The sequence below is a fragment of the Pleuronectes platessa genome, chromosome 2, assembly GCF_947347685.1.
Source record: "Pleuronectes platessa chromosome 2, fPlePla1.1, whole genome shotgun sequence".
Taxonomy (NCBI): Eukaryota; Metazoa; Chordata; class Actinopteri; order Pleuronectiformes; family Pleuronectidae; genus Pleuronectes; species Pleuronectes platessa.
This window is the reverse complement of record NC_070627.1, coordinates 27,192,557-27,212,493: the sequence shown is the minus strand read 5'-3', so window position 1 is coordinate 27,212,493 and position 19,937 is coordinate 27,192,557. Positions and strand designations below refer to the sequence as shown.

The 19,937-nt window shown below is 40.3% G+C and overlaps 1 protein-coding gene across 3 annotated transcripts in view; it reads left to right on the top strand.

Annotated features, from left to right (window-relative positions):
* iqsec1b (IQ motif and Sec7 domain ArfGEF 1b) overlaps positions 1–19,937 on the top strand; it is a 199,400-nt gene that overhangs the window by 27,150 nt on the left and 152,313 nt on the right. For all 3 annotated transcript variants that reach the window (XM_053430917.1, XM_053430909.1, XM_053430941.1), the window contains exon 2: positions 17,698–17,727. In XM_053430917.1, coding sequence (XP_053286892.1) covers positions 17,698–17,727 — 30 coding nt within the window. The remainder of the gene's footprint in view (positions 1–17,697; positions 17,728–19,937) is intronic.

The following is a 19,937-nucleotide window of genomic DNA, read 5'->3' as shown; positions in this document are numbered from 1 at the left end:
TCTATGTGATGTAGGGGGCAGTGGCCATTTAGCCCTTCAAACACCCCTTCAACCTTAGTGTATTCAGGACCCCCCTAAAAACTTTTGCTATATAACCATGATTTTTTTTTTTTTATCTGGCAGAATGTTATTATTATTTTTATTATAATCCAGTAGGAAATTAAAGTAATTGAATCCGGGTGACAAGCATTTCAGGAAAAAAAACACTTGTCATGCTGTCAAAACAAGCAAAGTATGAGTGAGAGTAATATTTGTTACTCCGGTGTCCTGTATATGAAAATGTTATAAAAAATTCCCCACTCATGTCATAGTGTTTTCACTGCAGGGCAGAAATTTATATGAACAGGACTAACGGAAAATTGAAATAAACCGCTGTAAACACACTGATTGACTGTGTATTGATCCATAGATCAATCTGTCCCACCTGTTGTCAGATGTGTCACTGTTATAATGTTGGTTAATAATGGTTGTTTGTTGATATTGATGACATTAATCTGGTTTTTGAATGTGTAGTTTGTTTATATAAACTTGAACTCGTTGAGATCAGAGGTAAACCGTGGCAATGCGCACGCAAGCATGTTTGGGGGTGGGGCTTCTGAAAGAGCAATAAAAGGGAGGGGTTTATTTGTTTTCCATAGTTGTTCCCAAGAATCACTTAATAATGCTGGAATCACTACAATTAGATTTTGTACTGCGTGATAGCCTAGTAATAGTTCAGGAGGTCACAAAGTCAAGCTCAGCCACATTCCAGTAATCAGCTGACATAAGCAGATCTCTACACCCGCCCACATCAGCTGACAGCTCAGCTGATCCCCTCCTATGCATTTATTGGCAAAGCTCATACTGCGCTCTATTAAAGCTGCTTTTGCTGCCTCCTCTTATTGCTTCCACTGCAAAGCCACTTCACAACCCAACTCCACCCCAGCTCCCCCTTTATACGGAATCTGACCTAATTAATATCATGTGTTGTCATTGATGCTGCTCTGTTCAGTGCTGGGAGCGTTTAGCTGCTGCTCTGAACAGAGCTGCTGCCTCACGTTCCATGAAGGCTCATGGAATGGAAGGGAAGTGGTCTCTTCCTACCTCAGTTTCTCCACGTATGCATGGGGAAGGGCAGGGCGGTCTCAGAACAGAGCCATACCGACAAATATAACTGTTTGCAATAATTGAAATCAAATAAATGTTGATGATGGTGGTCCTTAATGCGACACATATACTGGCAAAAAAACAAATACATGGTCTGTGAGCATGTAGTTGTTCATTATCATCACATTGATGACTTAGAAATATGTTGTACATCGGTAAGAACATTTCCTATATAGAACCTTTGAAAATGTCAACTATGCAAGTCTGCTTGCACTTTATGGCATCTTGATTTTTTAAATTCACCAAATTTACGGCTTAGCCAAGCAAAATCCAAAAACTTTTTGGTAATCTCTTATGGGGAATTTCGAGCGTTTCTGGAGTTAAATAAAGTACATAAATGGGCTAGGGCTTTAGTCTCCAAATAAACTGGTCGACTGGTTGGTCAATATGTTCTCGCCCAATCAAAGTCTCCTTTCTCCAGAATACCTGTGAAATATGGGGGAGTTTTGAGAACCTTGATATCACATTCTGCTCCACAGATGGACACAGCCAGTGAGTATATTTCTCTCTGGCAGAAAGAATGCCAATTTTGATCATCTCCGCTGTATTCTGCTCTGACATTTCAACTGAGACAGACTTCAAAAAGAAAAAGAAAAACCTATCGACTGAGCTGAGCTGAGCTGAACCTTTTGCTCAATGATGTCGTACATGTGCATCACCTGTGTCTGGGTGAAGCCAGCAGGGTTTGAGCAGAGGGCAGGAAAAGGCAGAGGAAGTGAGGTCAGGGCTGCAGCGTGGCCCTGGAAGGGGGCCTGAATGACAGGAACAGAGAGGAGATGGAGATAACAAAACAGGAAGGGGATACTTTGAAAATCCTGTCTCAACTCTGACTCTGAATGCGGAGGCAGGGTAGGTGAGAGAGAGACGTGGGTTTCTGAATGACGTTCTCCAAAGGAATCAGACCCTTCATAGAATATTAAACAGTCCTCTGGTTTCTGACAACAAGACTATATTTAAAAGAGTTCCTCACAGCACCAGGCTGCAGGACACAGAGCCAGACACATTCACATACTGAGGGGAAGTCACTGCAAAATACATATCTGGTTATGTAAAATGTGTTTTTCACTGTGTTACATGCTTAGGTTATATATTGAATAGGGCTGCTCGATTATGGAAAAAATCATAATCACAATTATTTAAACGATTATTAATATGTGCCGTTATTCTGAACTCTATGCTTTATTTTTGTAATCACTTCCGGTTCCGGTAAACACCGATGACGGCTGCGTGTCTTATTCCTCCGTGAAACCAGGATATCGATGCCGGTTATTCAAACCCTTAATGATGGCAACCCTTACACTCTATAACCGGCTGACCGGCGCGGAGAAATGCGGGTCCGGTCTGACCGGTCTGAACAGCCAGGCGGGAGCGCGCTTGAGAATAGCGGTGCGCGGAGCGGTCGCTACATGGTCTGCTGCTGCCCTCCCTGCTTTTCCACTCGCGTTGTTTTTTTCACCGCCGATCACCACACACACAACTCGCCTCCTTCACTTCACTGCTGCTTGAGAGCCAGTCAGCTGGGCGGCTGAATGCTTTGGGGGAAGGACTGAATTGCGCATGCGCGTCTCTTTCGAAAAAAATGCCAAATAAGTGTTTCAACTCGATTATAGTAGTTTGGAGATCGTTTGATCCCATAATCGTAATCACGATTAAATTTCGATTAATCGAGAAGCCCTAATATTGAATATTATAGGGCTTTCACTTTTATTTAAACAAGTTCAAACGAATTTGACATCCCCCACTGCAAAAGTCAGACGGTGTTTCCCAAATAATTAATAACATTTATTGTATTAATGGAGTTTATGTGTACAAAAGTCACTATCATGTGGAACAGTTTTGAAGTGACAGGTAAACACACTAAAGAAAAAGGTACGTTTTTCCATGAGGGAAACAACTGCATTACATTCCAGTCACTGTGTAGGTGATAAAAACATTGTGGACCATAGCATGAGCATGCTGTTGCACGACAATGGGAGCAGGCATGCCTCCACCGTCTAGATTATTAAAACAAAACACTGAGTCAGATGAGGATGAGCAGCTGACATTGCTCCTCTTGTCTGTGGGACCTCCTGTGGGTGGAAAACTAACAGGTGAACCCACAGATTCCATGGACAGGGTCGACAAACAGCCCATATGTGTGTTACTGTGCTGTCTATGATGTAGAACCCCAGGTACTTCCACACCAGTATATTTAGAAATTGAGCTGGTCACTACAGTACGAATAATAATTATCACCACATCGAATTAATGTTAAATTTTCAAATAAGAAGTGACAGCCCTAAAATTGTATTGGTAGAGAGTGAAATAAAAGGTTAGATATTCTATCAGGTTAACATGTTGCATGAGCTCAAGTAGAAACTGTCCAGGTTCAGTAAATACCTGATTTCAGTGAACCAAAGCTCTCATGTTATTAAATTCCTGGAACAATATACAGCCATCCCCTGACTTTTAATAAATACTTTTGTTTGGACAGAGAACAACACAGCTGGATTGAAACACGGATAAAGCCAGAGTTGACATGTGAATTTGAAGAGAAGGATGCATCACTCCTCTTTGGATCCGTTTAGCTGTTCACAGTCCCACTGTCCTCATCCTCATGTCCATAATTACATTCCTCTGAACACCAATAAGCAGGACAAGGCTGATCATCCGTGTTTCATCCAACCCTGTCAGATATCAAAATGTCTTTATTAAATTAGCTCCCAAATGCCCAAAGAAATGAGCTCAGAGCCCGGGATAAGTTGAGCTTTGCTTTTGATGCCCAGTGACAAAGGAAGTGAAAGAGAGGCCTCCATGATGGCGACTGCCAAAACCGTCTCGCAAGGGGTTTGTCCTGCTCTGCTGCTCGCCAAGTACTGTGTCAGTAATTAAGAAGTATTAATGTGGCACCTCTTTGTTCATTAACATGTTAGAGTTGCTGCAATGGTTCAAAAAGCATCCATATGTCTGTTTGTGCATATGTATATTCATTAGTAAGATTAGTGAGATAAAACAAAAGAAAATGATCCAATAAAAACATTGAGTTCACACAATATTTCATCTATGCTTTCTGAATTATTCCAACACAGGGTTAGGATTAGTTTTTTAAAGAATGCAACATAATTCAAATAGGATTTTCTGTCCAAATTGTTTTTATTTGATCTCAAGAGTCTAAATACATCATCGCAAATCTTTCATCTGCAAGCTCAACAGAAAAGTACAGGTGGAATGCGGCTCCATCTTCCTTTTTCACAACCGGTGATGGGAAAAGCCGTAATCAAGATCGACAATATAGGTTCTACTTTTTCTATAAAGATGGAAACTTGATTAAGGTTTTATTTGAGATTTGATCTTGTATTTACCTCTGTATTTAACTTGCACTCTTTTTTTCTCTTCTATTCACATTAAATATTATAATAAACTGTCATCTCCATGGTCTGAGGCAGGTGCAAGCTCACGTATCTCATTCTTCTGTTCTGTCTGACGACATAACCCCCGACAGGTTACTACCTACATGAAGCCAGTGTTTCATCATATGTAGTCAGAGCTCAGCCTGTAATAGACAGTCTAGTTGTTGTTGTGTGTGAAGCTCCTAACATCACACAAAGGTTTTACTATAGCTGACAACAGTATGTGGTCTCAAAAAGAGATACTCGGTACACTTTGAAATTAGAAACAACTTTATCCTCTCAAAAAAAATTGTACTACTAATAATGGAGCCGGTAATGCCTGACATGTCAAAATGTTTGGCAACATTTTCAAATCAAGTCAAAGGACATACCTTTCTGGAAGGTTTTGTCAGGAGACCTGGGAGCTTATATTCATTTCCGATTGTAAATGCACAGTAAGAGTCAATTGTTAGTTACAGGATCTATAAGTAGCCATAATGAAATACCTATATTTTTGTATAATTTAGTGCACAGTTGCCATAGCCTGATTTGGACTGGTATAACCAGTAGTTCATGGTGGATCATGGTATGTTTGCAGTATTTATTGGTCTTATTTGAACAGCTGACTTCGAGCACTGACTTCATTGCTCCAATTTACCTGTGTTAGTTTTATTATACATTCAATCATTTTATTATTTCTTAACTGCCACAAAATTAGCATTAAACATTAATGCTAAAACTCTAATATAATTTAATAAGAATGGATGCTCATTAGCATTAAATCAAAGGTAAATCAATGCACTAGACTTCTGCTGTCACAGCCTTAATTGGTCTAATTGGTATAATCTAAGCTTATTGTACCCGTTAAAGCGAAAAGGCCAAATTGTTGAATATCGCATGGATAAATAACAAAGTACATACAACAATAGCAGAGGACAATGCATATTAAAATTAATTTAACGTGTGCTATATGATAGCTAAAGATTATATTTTTCTTCATGACAAATGTATCAAAAACAGTTTCCTGTCCAAGCGTTTTACATGGAGCCAAACAGCGGTTTTGTTGGTGATAGAGCGACTCTCAGACTAAACCCCATTTACTTTCAACTGGCTCCACTGAAGATGATAATCACGTTTCCATTTGCCTTTCACTCCTTCCACCATCTGCCACTGGCAGACGCTCTGACAGCCTCATCTCCATCTGCAGTGGCACAACAGCAGACCCTCGTCCTGTTTCTGTGAAGCGATCCAACATATCTGCCGCCAAATCTAACGTGGTGGCACACAAAAGTAAGAAAGCAGAGCACGGCTGAGAGGCTGCCAGGCCTGCTCTCAGTGGCGGTCTCATTTGTTTCTGCTAATTATACTAATTTCTCCAAATGATTTATTGATGTGAAAATTCTCCGCATAGTTCCTTTTAAGTAGTTTGTGCAAATTTTTGTTCCTCTCTTTTTAAAGAGGTTGAATTGACGACATACTGTCACTGAACATTTCACTGATGTGTTGATTTGGATTTTTGTATGTGGCACACAGGTTTGCAATATGATACAATATCCTACTGTTGGGTAGTACGTTGAGTTAATGAGACATTCCCAACTGTATAGAGCTTGTGTATTTACTCCAGTCTATATTTCTGGCTGAAAGAAATAATCTCATGTAACTTGAAGTATTCTGCAGTGTATTAGAGCTGTCTCAGACTGTTAAGTGATCCTAGAAATGTGGACTGGCATGTATATAATGGCTGCTAAACCTTCCCTCAAATACATCTTGTCTCAGATGAACATTTCTGTTGTGAATAATTGCTGCTGACACGCAGTGGGAGGGAGGAGGGAAGCGTGCACACGATGCATGACAAAAGATGTCAATAACAAACAACAACAAAACAAAACTGGCTGCAAACATCATCGCTCCCTGGCAACGTCACTGGCCATTTTTTTTACAAAGCAGCCTTTAAATAGACTCCGAAGATAATTAATGTCTCCTGCACGTTCCTCTGTGTAAAGACTGACGTTGATATGTTTGATGCTGTCATCTGTTGGCTACAGTGGTGATAGATTTAGATCAGCCCTTTTCTTTTGCAATCCACAGTCTTTAATTTTAGTGACACATTGTTTTAGCGTCATATTTTCTTTCATCTGGTTATGACTTCCCTGTGGTCATAGATGTAATTAGGAATAATATCTGCGCAATACGCTGCCACATATTAATGCTCTCTCTCTCTCTAAGGGCTTGAAGGCATTAGTGTTCACACCTCAAATCATGGTCACAATATGTTGTTGAAGTTTTGCCACAGGACCTATATTATACCACGGTATATTAAAATTATATGACCCTTAATGTCGTGCTATTACATGTCCAGTGGCTGCGATTTAGGTGAAAAACTTCCCCACTAGATGTCACTAAATTCTACACACTGAACCTTTAAGTGACTTATCACTTAAGTGGTCACTGTACAGGGCAATAGATTGGACCACACTGAAGAACGTGGTCCTGCAGCTGCAGTATATCACCAATATAGTCTCAAGCACAGGTGGAGGGCAGAGCTCAGGCATGTGCTCACTTTTTTCTCAATACCAGATTTGAGGCAATTTATAAGACTCCTTTTCGAGCAATAACAGGCACTCTTCAACTTTACTATTAATTTCTCAGAGGCAATTATAATTTTTAATGGATTTGATCAGCAGTAGAACAACTAGATAACCCATACCAAACACTGGAAATGTGCTCCTGTTCTCTCGACAAATAGTACACCAGTATTCACCAACTTTTGGTCGCCTCCTCAAACTTCAGAGAAAATTGTGTCCCTGATGTGTTTTGGTTTAACAGCCCCATGCTGGGCAGCTTTTGTGCTCCTAAGGCGTCACAGTGTGGGAAATGGGTGAAATTCTGTTCAGGGACTCAGTATACCTGTGACTACTGCAGAGTGATTTGACCCAGCAATATCATGCCGTTGCGACACAGAAAAACTGATGTTTGTGAATGTGATGGTTTTCGTCAAGTGTAAAAAAGTTAATGTAAGAGCCTGTTTCTGCTGGATAACGTGATTTATTCAGTGGAAGAAATTCTGAAAAGTTGCTTTCACTGAAAGGCTTCAATGGACTCTTTACCATCTTGTACTCATAAGAGTTTTACAGGGAGGGAATCGGATTCACGAAGACGCGCCAGAACCAAAGCTTGGACATTTTTTTATCGCAAGACACACAGAGGGAGTGTGACCTCATTTTCTGCTAAGGAAGCCATTATTCCACTACATGTTTGCATAGAAAATGAGTGTTGGCTGCTTTAGTAATGACTCAAATCTCATATGTATAACCTTTAACAACACTTAATTGTACAACACAGCTGCTGCTATAGCTCCCTCAATTTTAGACTGTTAGAAAAGGTCAGTAATACATACATGGCTTGATTGCGAACAGGATTAGAATATTATGAATCATTTGTGCAGACATTATTCATCCTAGCAAGAAAATTGTAATAAATTGAATCGATAAAATGTTTGTATTTAAATGCTGGTTTGATGATGCCTTTGTGCTGTTTCTGTTCCTAGGTATATATTTTTCTCTTTACATCAAGCATTGGCATTCCCAACCCTCCATGTGAATACATGCTCGGTCACACAGGCGCTCACACTCACAAACAGCTCCTGTGCTGCGTGCTTGCTGTTTCACCTTTGGGTGAAATGAGCATCTTAAACCCCAGAGAAAACTGTTATCCTGCCAGCACTCTGTAAGTGAGAGTAGCTGATGACATCAACTGTGTTGCTTTACTCCAATGAACTGCTGTGCATCTTGGGATTGCTGGTAGTACTGGCATCCCACAATGCAAAGCATCGATGATAAAGTAATATTCCCCAAGAGAAATGTGTACACACAGTGTGTAGCGATAATGTGGTTATTATCCAAATATTAGTATGACGTCCAAGACAATTCATCTTCCTTGGACTACAGACAAAATATGGATTCTTACACTTTCTGGAACTAACACCGTACTCTTATGGTGCATTTAAGATTAAAAATGAAATAGAAAAAATAGAAAAATGAAAGTGCTCCTGGCAGAAACCTTTCAGAAAAGTATGTACTTCATGTTGATATAAAAGTCCTGCCTAGCATGTCAACATGTTAGGAAAGCTCTAATCACACATGGACAGCTCTAAGTGCAGGTGTAAATGTAACCAAGATACATTAAGAACACTCACTCGTTCACTCAGACAGCATCTAGGGTTTTTTAGTTCAAATTATTTCAGCAGTGTAGATGAAAATGTGTCTCAGGCCGCATTGAATGATGCTTCAGCTGAAATCCCCAGAGTAAGTGAGTGTACCTTCACATTATGTAACCTGGCTTTGTCTGTGACGTCTGACGCTCAGGCCACACTGGCTGCTGTTGCGCCGCTGAGCAGTTAATTCTTCTGGCTGTCGTGGCTGTCTGCTGTTCACCCTGGCGTTCAGCTCCGGTTCTACAGCAGAGCTGCTATTGCCAGTTTTTTTTACCTGTTGCAAATCAGTCACGTGGTGTGTGTGAGTGTAAGAGAGATGGAGATAGAAAGAGAGAGAGAGCGTACTGCCTATCATGAAAGATATTTACATGATTTGTATTAAAACTACAGCCTTTGTGAGGTTTTTGGTATAACTTCTGTATTTGTATATATAAATGTAGTCCTTTGTACTAAAATAAATACCAGTACTATACAGTATGAAGCCGGCTCTCCAGCCCTAGCAAATATTTCACAATAAAAAACATTTAAAAAACAAATTAATGGATTCAGTCAACAGAAATGGTGTAGTGCTTTTATTTTGAAAAGGGTAACCTACAGCAACAGACATTTATGTCTGTGACATACTTGCCGGATAAACATAAAAAATGTGGTGAAAGATTTTCTCCTCTTACTCTCTTGCTGTGAACCAAGTGGGGAATGTGGAAAAGATCGCAGAAACATTGAATCTCTACAAGAGCAGCGTGACTGAACCGCAGCCGGTGTGGCAGCTCTAATCTCGTAACATAGGCGGTGAAATGAAAAGCAAGCCATTAAGCAGTCAGGTGGGGCCCAGGCCTAAACGTCCACAGAGATACAATGTGTCAGACTCCCTAACCGATCTGATTTGTGCCGAACCTGCCAAGAATTAGACCCAGTCTCTACTGGTTTGGCTTCATTCATTATTTCCAACAAACTAAGCTAAAATTGCAAGAAAGTGAGCTCTGATCACAAGTATGTGCTACTGAAGAATGTTGAGACACATTCTTATACCAGGTATGAACTGATGTCCACTTTGATGCATATTAATGTCAGGTATGAACAGGGCCATATAGTGTGTCTCAGTGGTAAGAGTTGTCATCTCACAGCAAGAAGCCTTTTCTTTGGACACTCTGTGTGTTAACAGATTGTACAGGTAGAGTCCTGCCTCTCAGCAAAGTCAATGGTTTTGGAAAAGGAATGGATGGCTGATTATGGATACAGTGAAGGTCGCTCTGTTGAGAATGAAAGCAGAAATTTGATAACATGAACCAAACTTTTCTTGAAGGAGGAATAAAGGTTTTTGTTTTCCAAATTTCAACAAAAAACTTTTCACAGTTAATTCTAGTGGTATATGACCATAAAGGGTAATTCTTCACCTTGGATATGGTAGAATCAGAAAATACATCTTAGTTAATGGTCCACTTAAATGCTTTTTTAACTGCAGCTCATGGTCTTAGGGTTTACTTCATTTCGTCAAAGATACACAGAGAACATTTTTGTTTGATTTTTTTTGGCCAGCAATTGCGATACAGTCTCTGTCTCTGACATTTGGACCACCATCCCATGACAACAGGGGTAAACAGAACTTTGTTGAAAGTTGTTCTGAACATCCTATGCTGTGGTTTATCAGGTGCAAACAGGACTGATTCCAGAACTACAACCTGTGTTTCTTCTTTCTTTTGGTTTAATGCTGTGAGCACCCCAGACCAAATTGCATTCACCTCACATGTCATCTGTATTGTGTGTGTTGATCGAAATCTCTCAGAAAATGCAGTAGCTCAAAAGCACAAATACAGCAGAAAGTGAAAATATATATTGTATATCTAAAAGGTAATTGCAAAGCCAAGAAAAATAAAATAGGAAATAGTAAAATATGTTAATTTGTAAAAACCTGACATTTTGACCTTTGCTTGATTTAAATTGAGATTGAATTCCCCCCTTCAGCCCTCACTCACATGCTTAGGTCATATGCAAAGAAATCAATTGAAACACACTTGCTGCTTTTTCCTGTTGCCAACCCCTGTGGCAGTTCCCATCAAATTGTGGACACACTCATGGAGGATCACTGACGGATCGCTGCTCACATTTCCTGATTCCTCTTTCAACACTTCTGATCGGCATCAGCTGCACCTTGATCTGACAGTGATTGATGATGAGATGAGCCACAGCTATGCATACAGTACAAAGAGAGATGGGACTAGGAGAGGTTATAAGGCCCGTCAAAGTGCACCTGAAGTGGTCTGTACTCCATTCCAAAGGACCAGAGTGCAAAAGTCTAAAATACATTTGTCAGGCTCAGGCCAATTGACAAGGTTCAGTGCGAGTGCAGCCTCTTAAGGTGACTTTTTCTACAACTGTGGCTCGCACTCCACCACCTCAACACACACACACACACACACACACACATGCATACATTTACCACCTGCTGGCACACTGCCCTTATGCTCTTACTCCACTCACAGTTAATGATGGTAATCGTATCTTGCAATAAGACTGAGGGTTCATTTTTATTCCATCGTGCAGATAACAAATTGAGGTTTGTGTGGAGCTAATATTCCACATTACTTGCAATCAGATGTGTTATTTACTTCTGCTCTTTGTCAGCCTGCCTCCGACAGCAATCATTGTCTATCACAAGTAATTTGATTATAGGTCATTTTGGAAATGCACAGAGCTCATCCACAGATTTTGGTTACGACTCTGGTGTGTCACTCTATATATTGTTGAATAGATAAAGAGTGATTCAACGAATTGTTTAAAGAGGGGTCCTGGTTTCTCTGGAAAGAAAAAATACTCACTAAAAAATGAGCTGCAAGAAGGAAACAGATGTTTCTTGTTTTCTTTTGTGTTCTGTATTCATAATACAAATGGTCACGATGCTTGGTCCACAAAAACATACATTATATTAGAGGAAATGTGCGGGTTTGGCCATGGGAATGCATTCAAGGTTGCTTTAAATAAAGGGCTTAATGAAAGCTCTCATGGTGCATCAGACTCATTGCAAGGGTTAGTCATACATTTCAATACATAATACATTTCCCATGGGGTCTTTAAACATACTGTCAATACTGATGGCACCACTGAAACACTGCAGGCTCTGCCAGCTTAGTTGAGAGCTGTATTAAGAATAATTAGCAGTTGTTTGTGAGTGGGAAGCCAGTGAAGTGCATGCCCTTTTTGCTGCATTACAACAAACCCTGGTTGGTGATGGGGTTGTACAACAATTAACGTTTTTCTGATCACTGGTGGTTAAAAACAAATGACTATATATATATATATTTAAATATTTATTACTTTTCTTATTTATGTAGAGAGAATTTATATTGTGTTGATTTCACAATTGGGGATAGATACTTTTATATTTGTATTTAGTTCTAATGAGGATATTGTGATCTATACATTTAAAGCATGTAGTTTACTGGGACTCCTGACTGGACAGGATTGAAACAGCTGATCTGTTTTATCACTTGAGTCTGCCCAGGTGAAACTTTGAGGTCGCTGTAAATGCCAGAACGAATTGTCCCATGGCTTTTTCTCTTTTACTTTCATTAAGGACTGTCAATTGTTTCCTATGCTAAAGGTGACAGGTTCAGAATTATTGGTTCATTATTGATATGGCGACCCCTTTATACATCTTGGTCATTTCCCTCAGTTAGGAAGGTACCTGGACTGTTCGAATGCCGCTTAGTTTCGTTTGACTTTGTTTATTTATTGACCATGACATAAAATGCACATTGTTATTAGCGACAGTAACAGCGTGCAGTTTCACAGCTCCTTTCAATGTCAGTAGACCTCTCTCAACTTGGATTTACTGCTCTGTGTTCCCTGCACTTACAATTTCGATCATTCATGTTTCAGATGTGCCGAAAGCTTTATGTGTGTGCCTGTAGTGTGGCGCCTGTGTTGTTTTACCCTATGGGCATCCTCCAGCACTGTTGCAGAGAGCTTGCCCATTGTGCTCGTCCTCTTTGCCTGTGATATATTGCCCAGCATGTGAAAAGGTTAATTTCATTTCCCTGTCTAGTTAAACAACCACAGATGTATTGACACAGGAACTGAGAATACAATTTAAACTTGGCTCCAGACAGCCTGCTTTGACGAAGCCAGTGGAAGCTTCTTCTCTTTACCCAGAAGGACACAGACGCTTTACCACAAGCGAAACAGGATCACATTTACTCCCGTAGAACTGCTTTCTATATTTTTAGGTGCAAAAGAAACTGACATGGCATTGAAACGGCACTTTAGCCCATATACAAGTCTTTGAAATTGCATGTTGAAACTTGTATTTGGAATTGCTATCTGTTTTTTAGAAAGTATCAAAGCATGATTTTTTTCTTATATCCAGTCAGTGTATGGTGATATGATTAAATTTGGTTGCAGTGGGTTGAGGTCATGTAATAAAAATCACTTATTGTCAGGCTCATATCATTTAATTGGCTTGGCTGCAGCCCCCTGCCAGTTCATTACAGCATGCCTGGATTGCATTTGCCCACATTGCTGCCCAGGGTTCCTGCCAATCCCTTTGTAGCTACTGGGAAATCTCTGCGTGTGACTCTGTAACGGATTTTTATGTTCATGCAGTTTTGAAGCTGTATTTCAAACAAGTTTTCATTGGTTTTTGGTTTGAATTTGATTTTATTCTAGCTTGAAATCAGCATAATATTAACCGTAGGTACATTTTACCCAGATGCAATGGGTTTCCCGATGGAAGGTTATGGTGCTGTGGAGGAGTGCTTGAACAATTGCAACTCATAATTCCCTGCAGCACCATTCATTTGTGATTATTAAACATGTATACTTGATTGGAAAACTCTGTGAGTCTAGAAAATGTTAATTATCCTAATCCTTGCTCTGACTGGACTGACAGCTGCTGCAGCCCAGTTGATTGTGAGCGAAGCCCATTTGCCATAATACACTGGTGCTGCAGTTTTTCTACAAGCAAGCATTACATTCCTCATCAGTTTTTTCCCCCACCTCATTAGCACCGGATGTATTGATTTGTGAGTTGAAGTAGAACACGGAAATGAAATCAACAAAGAGCCCAGATATTTTTGTCACCGTGGGAGAAGCTCTTCAGTGATTGAGCCTTTATCTGCTTGGTACTACTCAGATGGAAGAACCGGATGTTTTCTTATGGTTACTACTAGCTCTTCCTTTTCTTTCCACGCTCTTAATAACCACAGGAGGTTACACAGAAGATCTGGTGTGCAGACCCTAATGAATTATTCTGGATGATTCCAACTTTAGATTTAGTTTTGTAGTTTTGACTGTCAGTCGTATTGGTAATGCTACTTTTCTCGTCCATCAAATTGCGGAGATCTGGGAATACACTGACTAAGAAAAAGTCTGATTGGGCAAAAAACATCAGTATTCAGACGATATAATGACGATTACTAATATAATTATTGATGCTGAACATCCAATACCTGGCTTATCACTATCTACTGGTTGCCATGAAAGCCATTTACCTAGTTCATCTTGAAAAAACTGCTCCCACTTTGGTTACTTTGGGTATCCTCACTTTTGGTTTTGCCTCCAAATCATATGTTTGTAATAATCTGCCTGAACTGCTAGCTTGTGTGAAAGCTGTTCAATTGATTTACCATTCGTGTTTCATTCCCGGTCATACCGTATTGTTGAGTTCTGTCATCATATCTGAAAGAGATGATGGCCAACACAATCAAAACATGAATCCAATGTTGTAATTAAAAGGAAAAGAGCTATTCTCATGAAGAAAACTCAAACAAATGGAATGCACCACCACCAGACCTGTAACAAACAACTCATTGTCAAAATGAGCAACAATTCACATATAGGAGCATTTAGCTGATTAACAGCCCGCTATTTCTCCCAAGAGGCAACCTGGCTTGATCCTTCATTTTCCCTTCAATCAGTCAAGCTTTGTGGGCGTTGCCTGTCACATCCTGTGCTTTCAAGCCCTTTTACAGTTGTCCTTTTGCATGCCCGCTCTCAGTTTGAACAAAGAGGGTCATGAGATGAGGACCCATCCATCAGGAAGGAGTATACAGCAAGAATGCTGCTGTTGGTGACACAGTGTTGATGACTGCCCCGGAGAAGTGGTCCTGCAGGGTTAACTCTATAGCATATACGGTTAGCCTCCCCAATATGAATAAAACATACTCTATAGCCTTGTTTACCCCTAGGTAGTATCAACGCATTTTTTGGTCCTTGTTTTAAAACGTGAACTGTGATCTTTTTGTTGGTTGAATCTCATTTAAGATGATTTGAAATCTGAATAATTACTGTGGTGTGACCTAACATTGCTGTATTTACCTGGTTTGTGTGAAAATGACTTTTAAGAGCAAAGTATCTCACGATAGATTTTTTTGCAGAAGTAAATCCGTAGCTTTAATTGCAAAGAGTTAACTTTGGTGAATTTAAACACATTAGTTTGAGCCTTTGACAAAGAACACAATGTCTTGACTGTGCTCACTCTTAAGAAAACAGACAACCAGAGGAAATCGAGCAAGCTTAATCGTAAATCCACTTTTATGGATCCTTCCTCTGCTAGAGTGTAAACTGCGTGACTAAAGAGGCAAGGTTCGGAATCCGTTATAGGGTGTGGCAAATGACCATGCTACGGGGCTCTCCCACACACTGCCAGAGACGGTTCCGTTGCTTTTCATCATCTTTTATTAATAATGACACAAGCATAAATCAAACTTCATATAAATGACTAGCATGGCAGCTTTGACACTCAGTCCCAGTGTCTCTCGTGTCTCTTCACGTGACTCAGGCCTCCGTGACTGTGTCTAGCTCTTTAAGTCTGAGTCTATTTTTTAATAAAGAACTACAGAAACAAAATAATTTCTCTTCATCTATTCAGGGTTTTGGTAAAAGGCTTATATCTCAAAACTCAGCTGATAACAAATCTGGACTGCATGTCTCAATGTGACGCTGTTCCTAAATGGAAAGCAGTGATGGGATTTATTATTATTATTTAATACTGTTGAAGCAGGAAAATAACTGTAATACCTCAACACAGTCAAATGCCAGTCAAATCCCCTACTTGTATGGATCAATTCATAACTATAGAGCAGAACCCTAGGGACAATATCATTCGGTATATATGCTTAATACAGTTAGTTACAGTTTACATCTGGTGTTGCTGCCATTAGTGCCGGGCACTGATTACCACGGCTCAGTACTTCAGTCTGACGTTGACTGTTCGGTAAGAGAAGACAAATCAAGGCTCACCTCGTATCCTCAGAAGATGTAATTAACTGGGTTTTATCAGGCCAGTGATCTCCAACTTTGTAACCATGTCCGTGATCTCATCCATGTCGGTTGTCAGTTAGCATAAATGGGAGACTTGTGTCTCACCCCCCCATCTTTGCAGCTGACAGGGCCAGAGGCCTCTAGTCAGCTAATGCCGCTGCAGACTTGTTATTTACGATCCGCTATCGATTTTACTTTTGACAAAAAACAGGTTAATCATTTTGTTGGTCACACACTGACAGCTTATGATTTCCTCTGGGCAGGTCGTCTTGTTTTCAATCGGTACTTGCTTACCTTGCTCCTTCTGATGCCCCGCTCCCCTCCCCCTCGAAGATTCCCCATACCGGGCCTGGTTCGTAGTGACAGAGTAGAACATCTGAAGCTCAGAGTGTCCTGAAAGCAGCCTTGTACAGGCGGGGTACCATTATGCCATTAGTAAAGGATTTTCCGCGCTTCTGTAGCTTTGTTTGGGAAAACACAGCATGGATGAGGCTGTCAAAGCGCTACCTCTGCCAGCATTTGTTACACCTACCTCTATGGAGCGGAGCTCAATACAGCTGATAGATCTCTCTCATTAGTTGAGTATTGAACACCGGGAGCCCAAAACCTGACACAATTCTCATGAAGGAAGAGTGAGGGAAGACTAAAGCCCTATTAGCTGGTTATGAAAGACAACCTGGGCCTAATGAAGCAGTCCATCAGACGTATTCGAGCTGGCTGCTACACTGTCTCACTCAGTCCAGAAGCAGCTATATTAGAAAGAGTCCTTTTCACTTTGCTGACTGACGTTGAGTACCATCACAGACACTGTGCCCTCCATGTGTTTCAGCTGAGCCCTGTAAACGATGAGATTTCCCGCCCTCCATTTTTCCTGTGAATTGAAGGCATCCGTCTGCTTATGTGACAGCTGGGCTCTGACACAATATTCTTTGAAATGTTTTGACCCACAGTCATGCTGGCATCTGTCAGTACACACACGTCTGGATGCACATCTGCGCAAGGTTAAAGAAGCACATAGGTCATTTTGCTACATTCAGCTGGTAATTTCCTGTGTGTTTTAAGCTGAGGTTTATACACCAGGGTCCCACTAAATCAGCTGCCCTGAAACAAAAATGCAGAGCGTGGCAGGCGTCTGCCAACTCCTGTTGGGTTCATATCAAAACTATCCTCTCAGCTAGATGAGGATTAGAGGAAATGTGGAACTGACGGAAACAAGTTCCCCACAACGTTTTGTTTTGATGAAGGTTAACATTTTGAAAGTGCCAAGTTAGAGCTAAATTAAACCTGGTGCATAATTAAGAAGAGTTTGGAAGAGTTAGAAAATAAGTTGCAAGAATTTACGTGCTGGTGGTCTGATGCTCTGCCTCTGATGGCTGGCTCTTCTCTTGTAAAAGCAACTGGGATATATCTGTCCTAAACCTGCTGATCTGGAAAAGAAGTTTCACTATATAATTGGTGGCTTAGCTTTGCACTGAACTGCCCTCACTTATGTATGAGACAGTTATTTAGCCAAATGTGATTTTGTGCTGTCGATGCAGTTTCAAGTCTCATTTTTTGAATCAGTCAGAAGTGCAGCATCATTACTTTCACCTTCAGTTGTAACCGGACTTCTGCAAAAATGTACTACGGCATAGACACATAGCTTTTTTTGTTGGTCTGTATTTACATTTTAGTTTCCATTTAAGTTCTGATGCATGTCTTTCTCATTTACAGATCCAAATGTGAAAGTTGGAGAGGTGTAAGGTATGTGCTGCAAAAGTTTCTCCACACACAGTCTCGTGATACTGCCTGTAAACTCACTGAAGCCTTAACTTTTCCCTCCACACCACTGTCAGTCACATGTCATCCAACAAAGCCTCAGCTTTCTCTGAACCCTTCAGGACTTTGGCTGTGTCCGCCTCCAACTGTCAGCACAAGCCTGATGGTCAGATACAGTAAGACTCCTCCAGGATAGTTTTCCCTCTCGGATTCTCATCTTTGCTCGATTGATTCCTCCTCCAGTGCAGCCAACCAGGAAGACGTGTCATGTTTTGTGGTCACAATACACTGCCTTTAGACAGTCATGGCTGCATACCTTCTCTACTTGCACTCTATGACATGGATATGAAAGACATGATGTGAGGAGTTATTGTAAACCGTTTTCAAGTTATTGTCTTTGAATTATTGGCTTGTAACTTGATAACAAAGAGTATTAATACATTTGACGCGCTGTTGACATTAGTGTTGGTTATGGATGGATCCTCAGGGGTATTTTTTTAAGGTATGCAAACATCCTTGGGGTGTCATGATACTCCAAAAGATTCAAATATGCACTGATGACTATGACATACCTTACCTAACTATAGAGTCTTGAGCGGCTCATCCTCTAACCAGGTCGCCAGCTCAATCCCACTCTTCCCAATTCGGAATGCCGAAATATATACTTGGAGATTCAAGAATCCCATTTGAATTCAAAGGTCGAATTTGAAGGTTGGGGCATTTTCATAAATCTATGATTCAGAATCAGAAATCTGTCAAACCCACACATCCTAATATGTGATTCAGCTTCTCATTCCAGAGCCATATATATTCATATGCTGCTGGAAAAAGCTGGTGGGGCTTGACCGACTGCAGGGATTGATTTTCTCCCTTTCAGCAACAACCGTATTAGTGAGGTCCAACCCTGATGTCAGTGTACCAGTTCATCATATCTGGGATGACGTTCCATGTGGCTGGGACCCCGCATGATGTCCAAGGACTTGTGTGAAGAGATGAGTTGAAGACCTGTCCCTTCAGAGACACTGGAGTCAGACACTGTAAACGCATTGTTCTTTCCAAGTCAATTCCAGGTCAGCACACACCTTACATCACGGTGATAGATGCTCCATCTTGATGGGCCTGAGACAGTGTGGCTAAAGGTCTGATAGTAAGTAGAAGTGGCCTCATCAGTGTGTTAAATGATAAGCTGGAGATGCACCGGGTTTGCCCAGAGACGGTTGTGTACTTTAATGCATACTGCGACTATTAGCCTACCTTTAAAGTTGCTTATAATTGTATGTTTTTTTATTGTATTTTAGAAAAACATTCTTTACCTCAGTTGATCAGGGTGTGTAATGGCTAGTTGGTAGTTTTCATTTGTTTTGATTATTGATCAATTTGTCAGTTATCTTGTCTATTAACATCTTATTCTACAAAATGCTTCAAAATATTGACCCATGTAGATCATAGTTTAGCAAGCCCAGATTGCCATATTCAAATTCTTTCTCACTTTTGTCAAAAACAAACTAAAATGTTTACAACTAGATAAAATATAAAATCATGAATTCTCACATCTAAAAACATGAAACCAGAGAAGTCAAATTCTGTATCTAGATTATTATATGCCAGGATATGTCATTGTTTTCATTTACAAAAAACATTTCACAGAAGCCTCATGGGGTAGAGTCGCTGACCTTAAAATTCGTTATTGATAAAAGCCATGGTGTTTGGGTAATAGGTGATAAATAATAATATACAATTTAAAAGTAGGATGGACAGGAGGACATTGGGGTAATTGGGTTGGTAAACAAACACAAAATATTAGCAGGTGATTCCAGCTAAAAAGGACATTTTTAGTCAATAATTCTACTGCCTTCTGGCTGTAGTCTTTTGAAAAAATATATGTCCTTTTTTATATAGAAAAGTGATCAAAGGAGCCAATAACACAACAATTACTGCCCCTAGCTAAAATGTAAAGCTAATGTATATAGATCAATACGTATGATATTGGCATGAAGAGGTATATTAGTGGTCATCCATATGTGTTGCTGATATTACACCCTATACTGGCTCAATGCTTTGTGCAGAGAGTGCAATTTAGTGAAGACACAGCAGCTATGTAACCACAGTGAAAGCAGATTCAATCAGCCTATGAAATGGGAAAGAATTAAGGGATTGAATTGTTGACAAAGTAAAGCCTCGCCCTCTTTATGGGG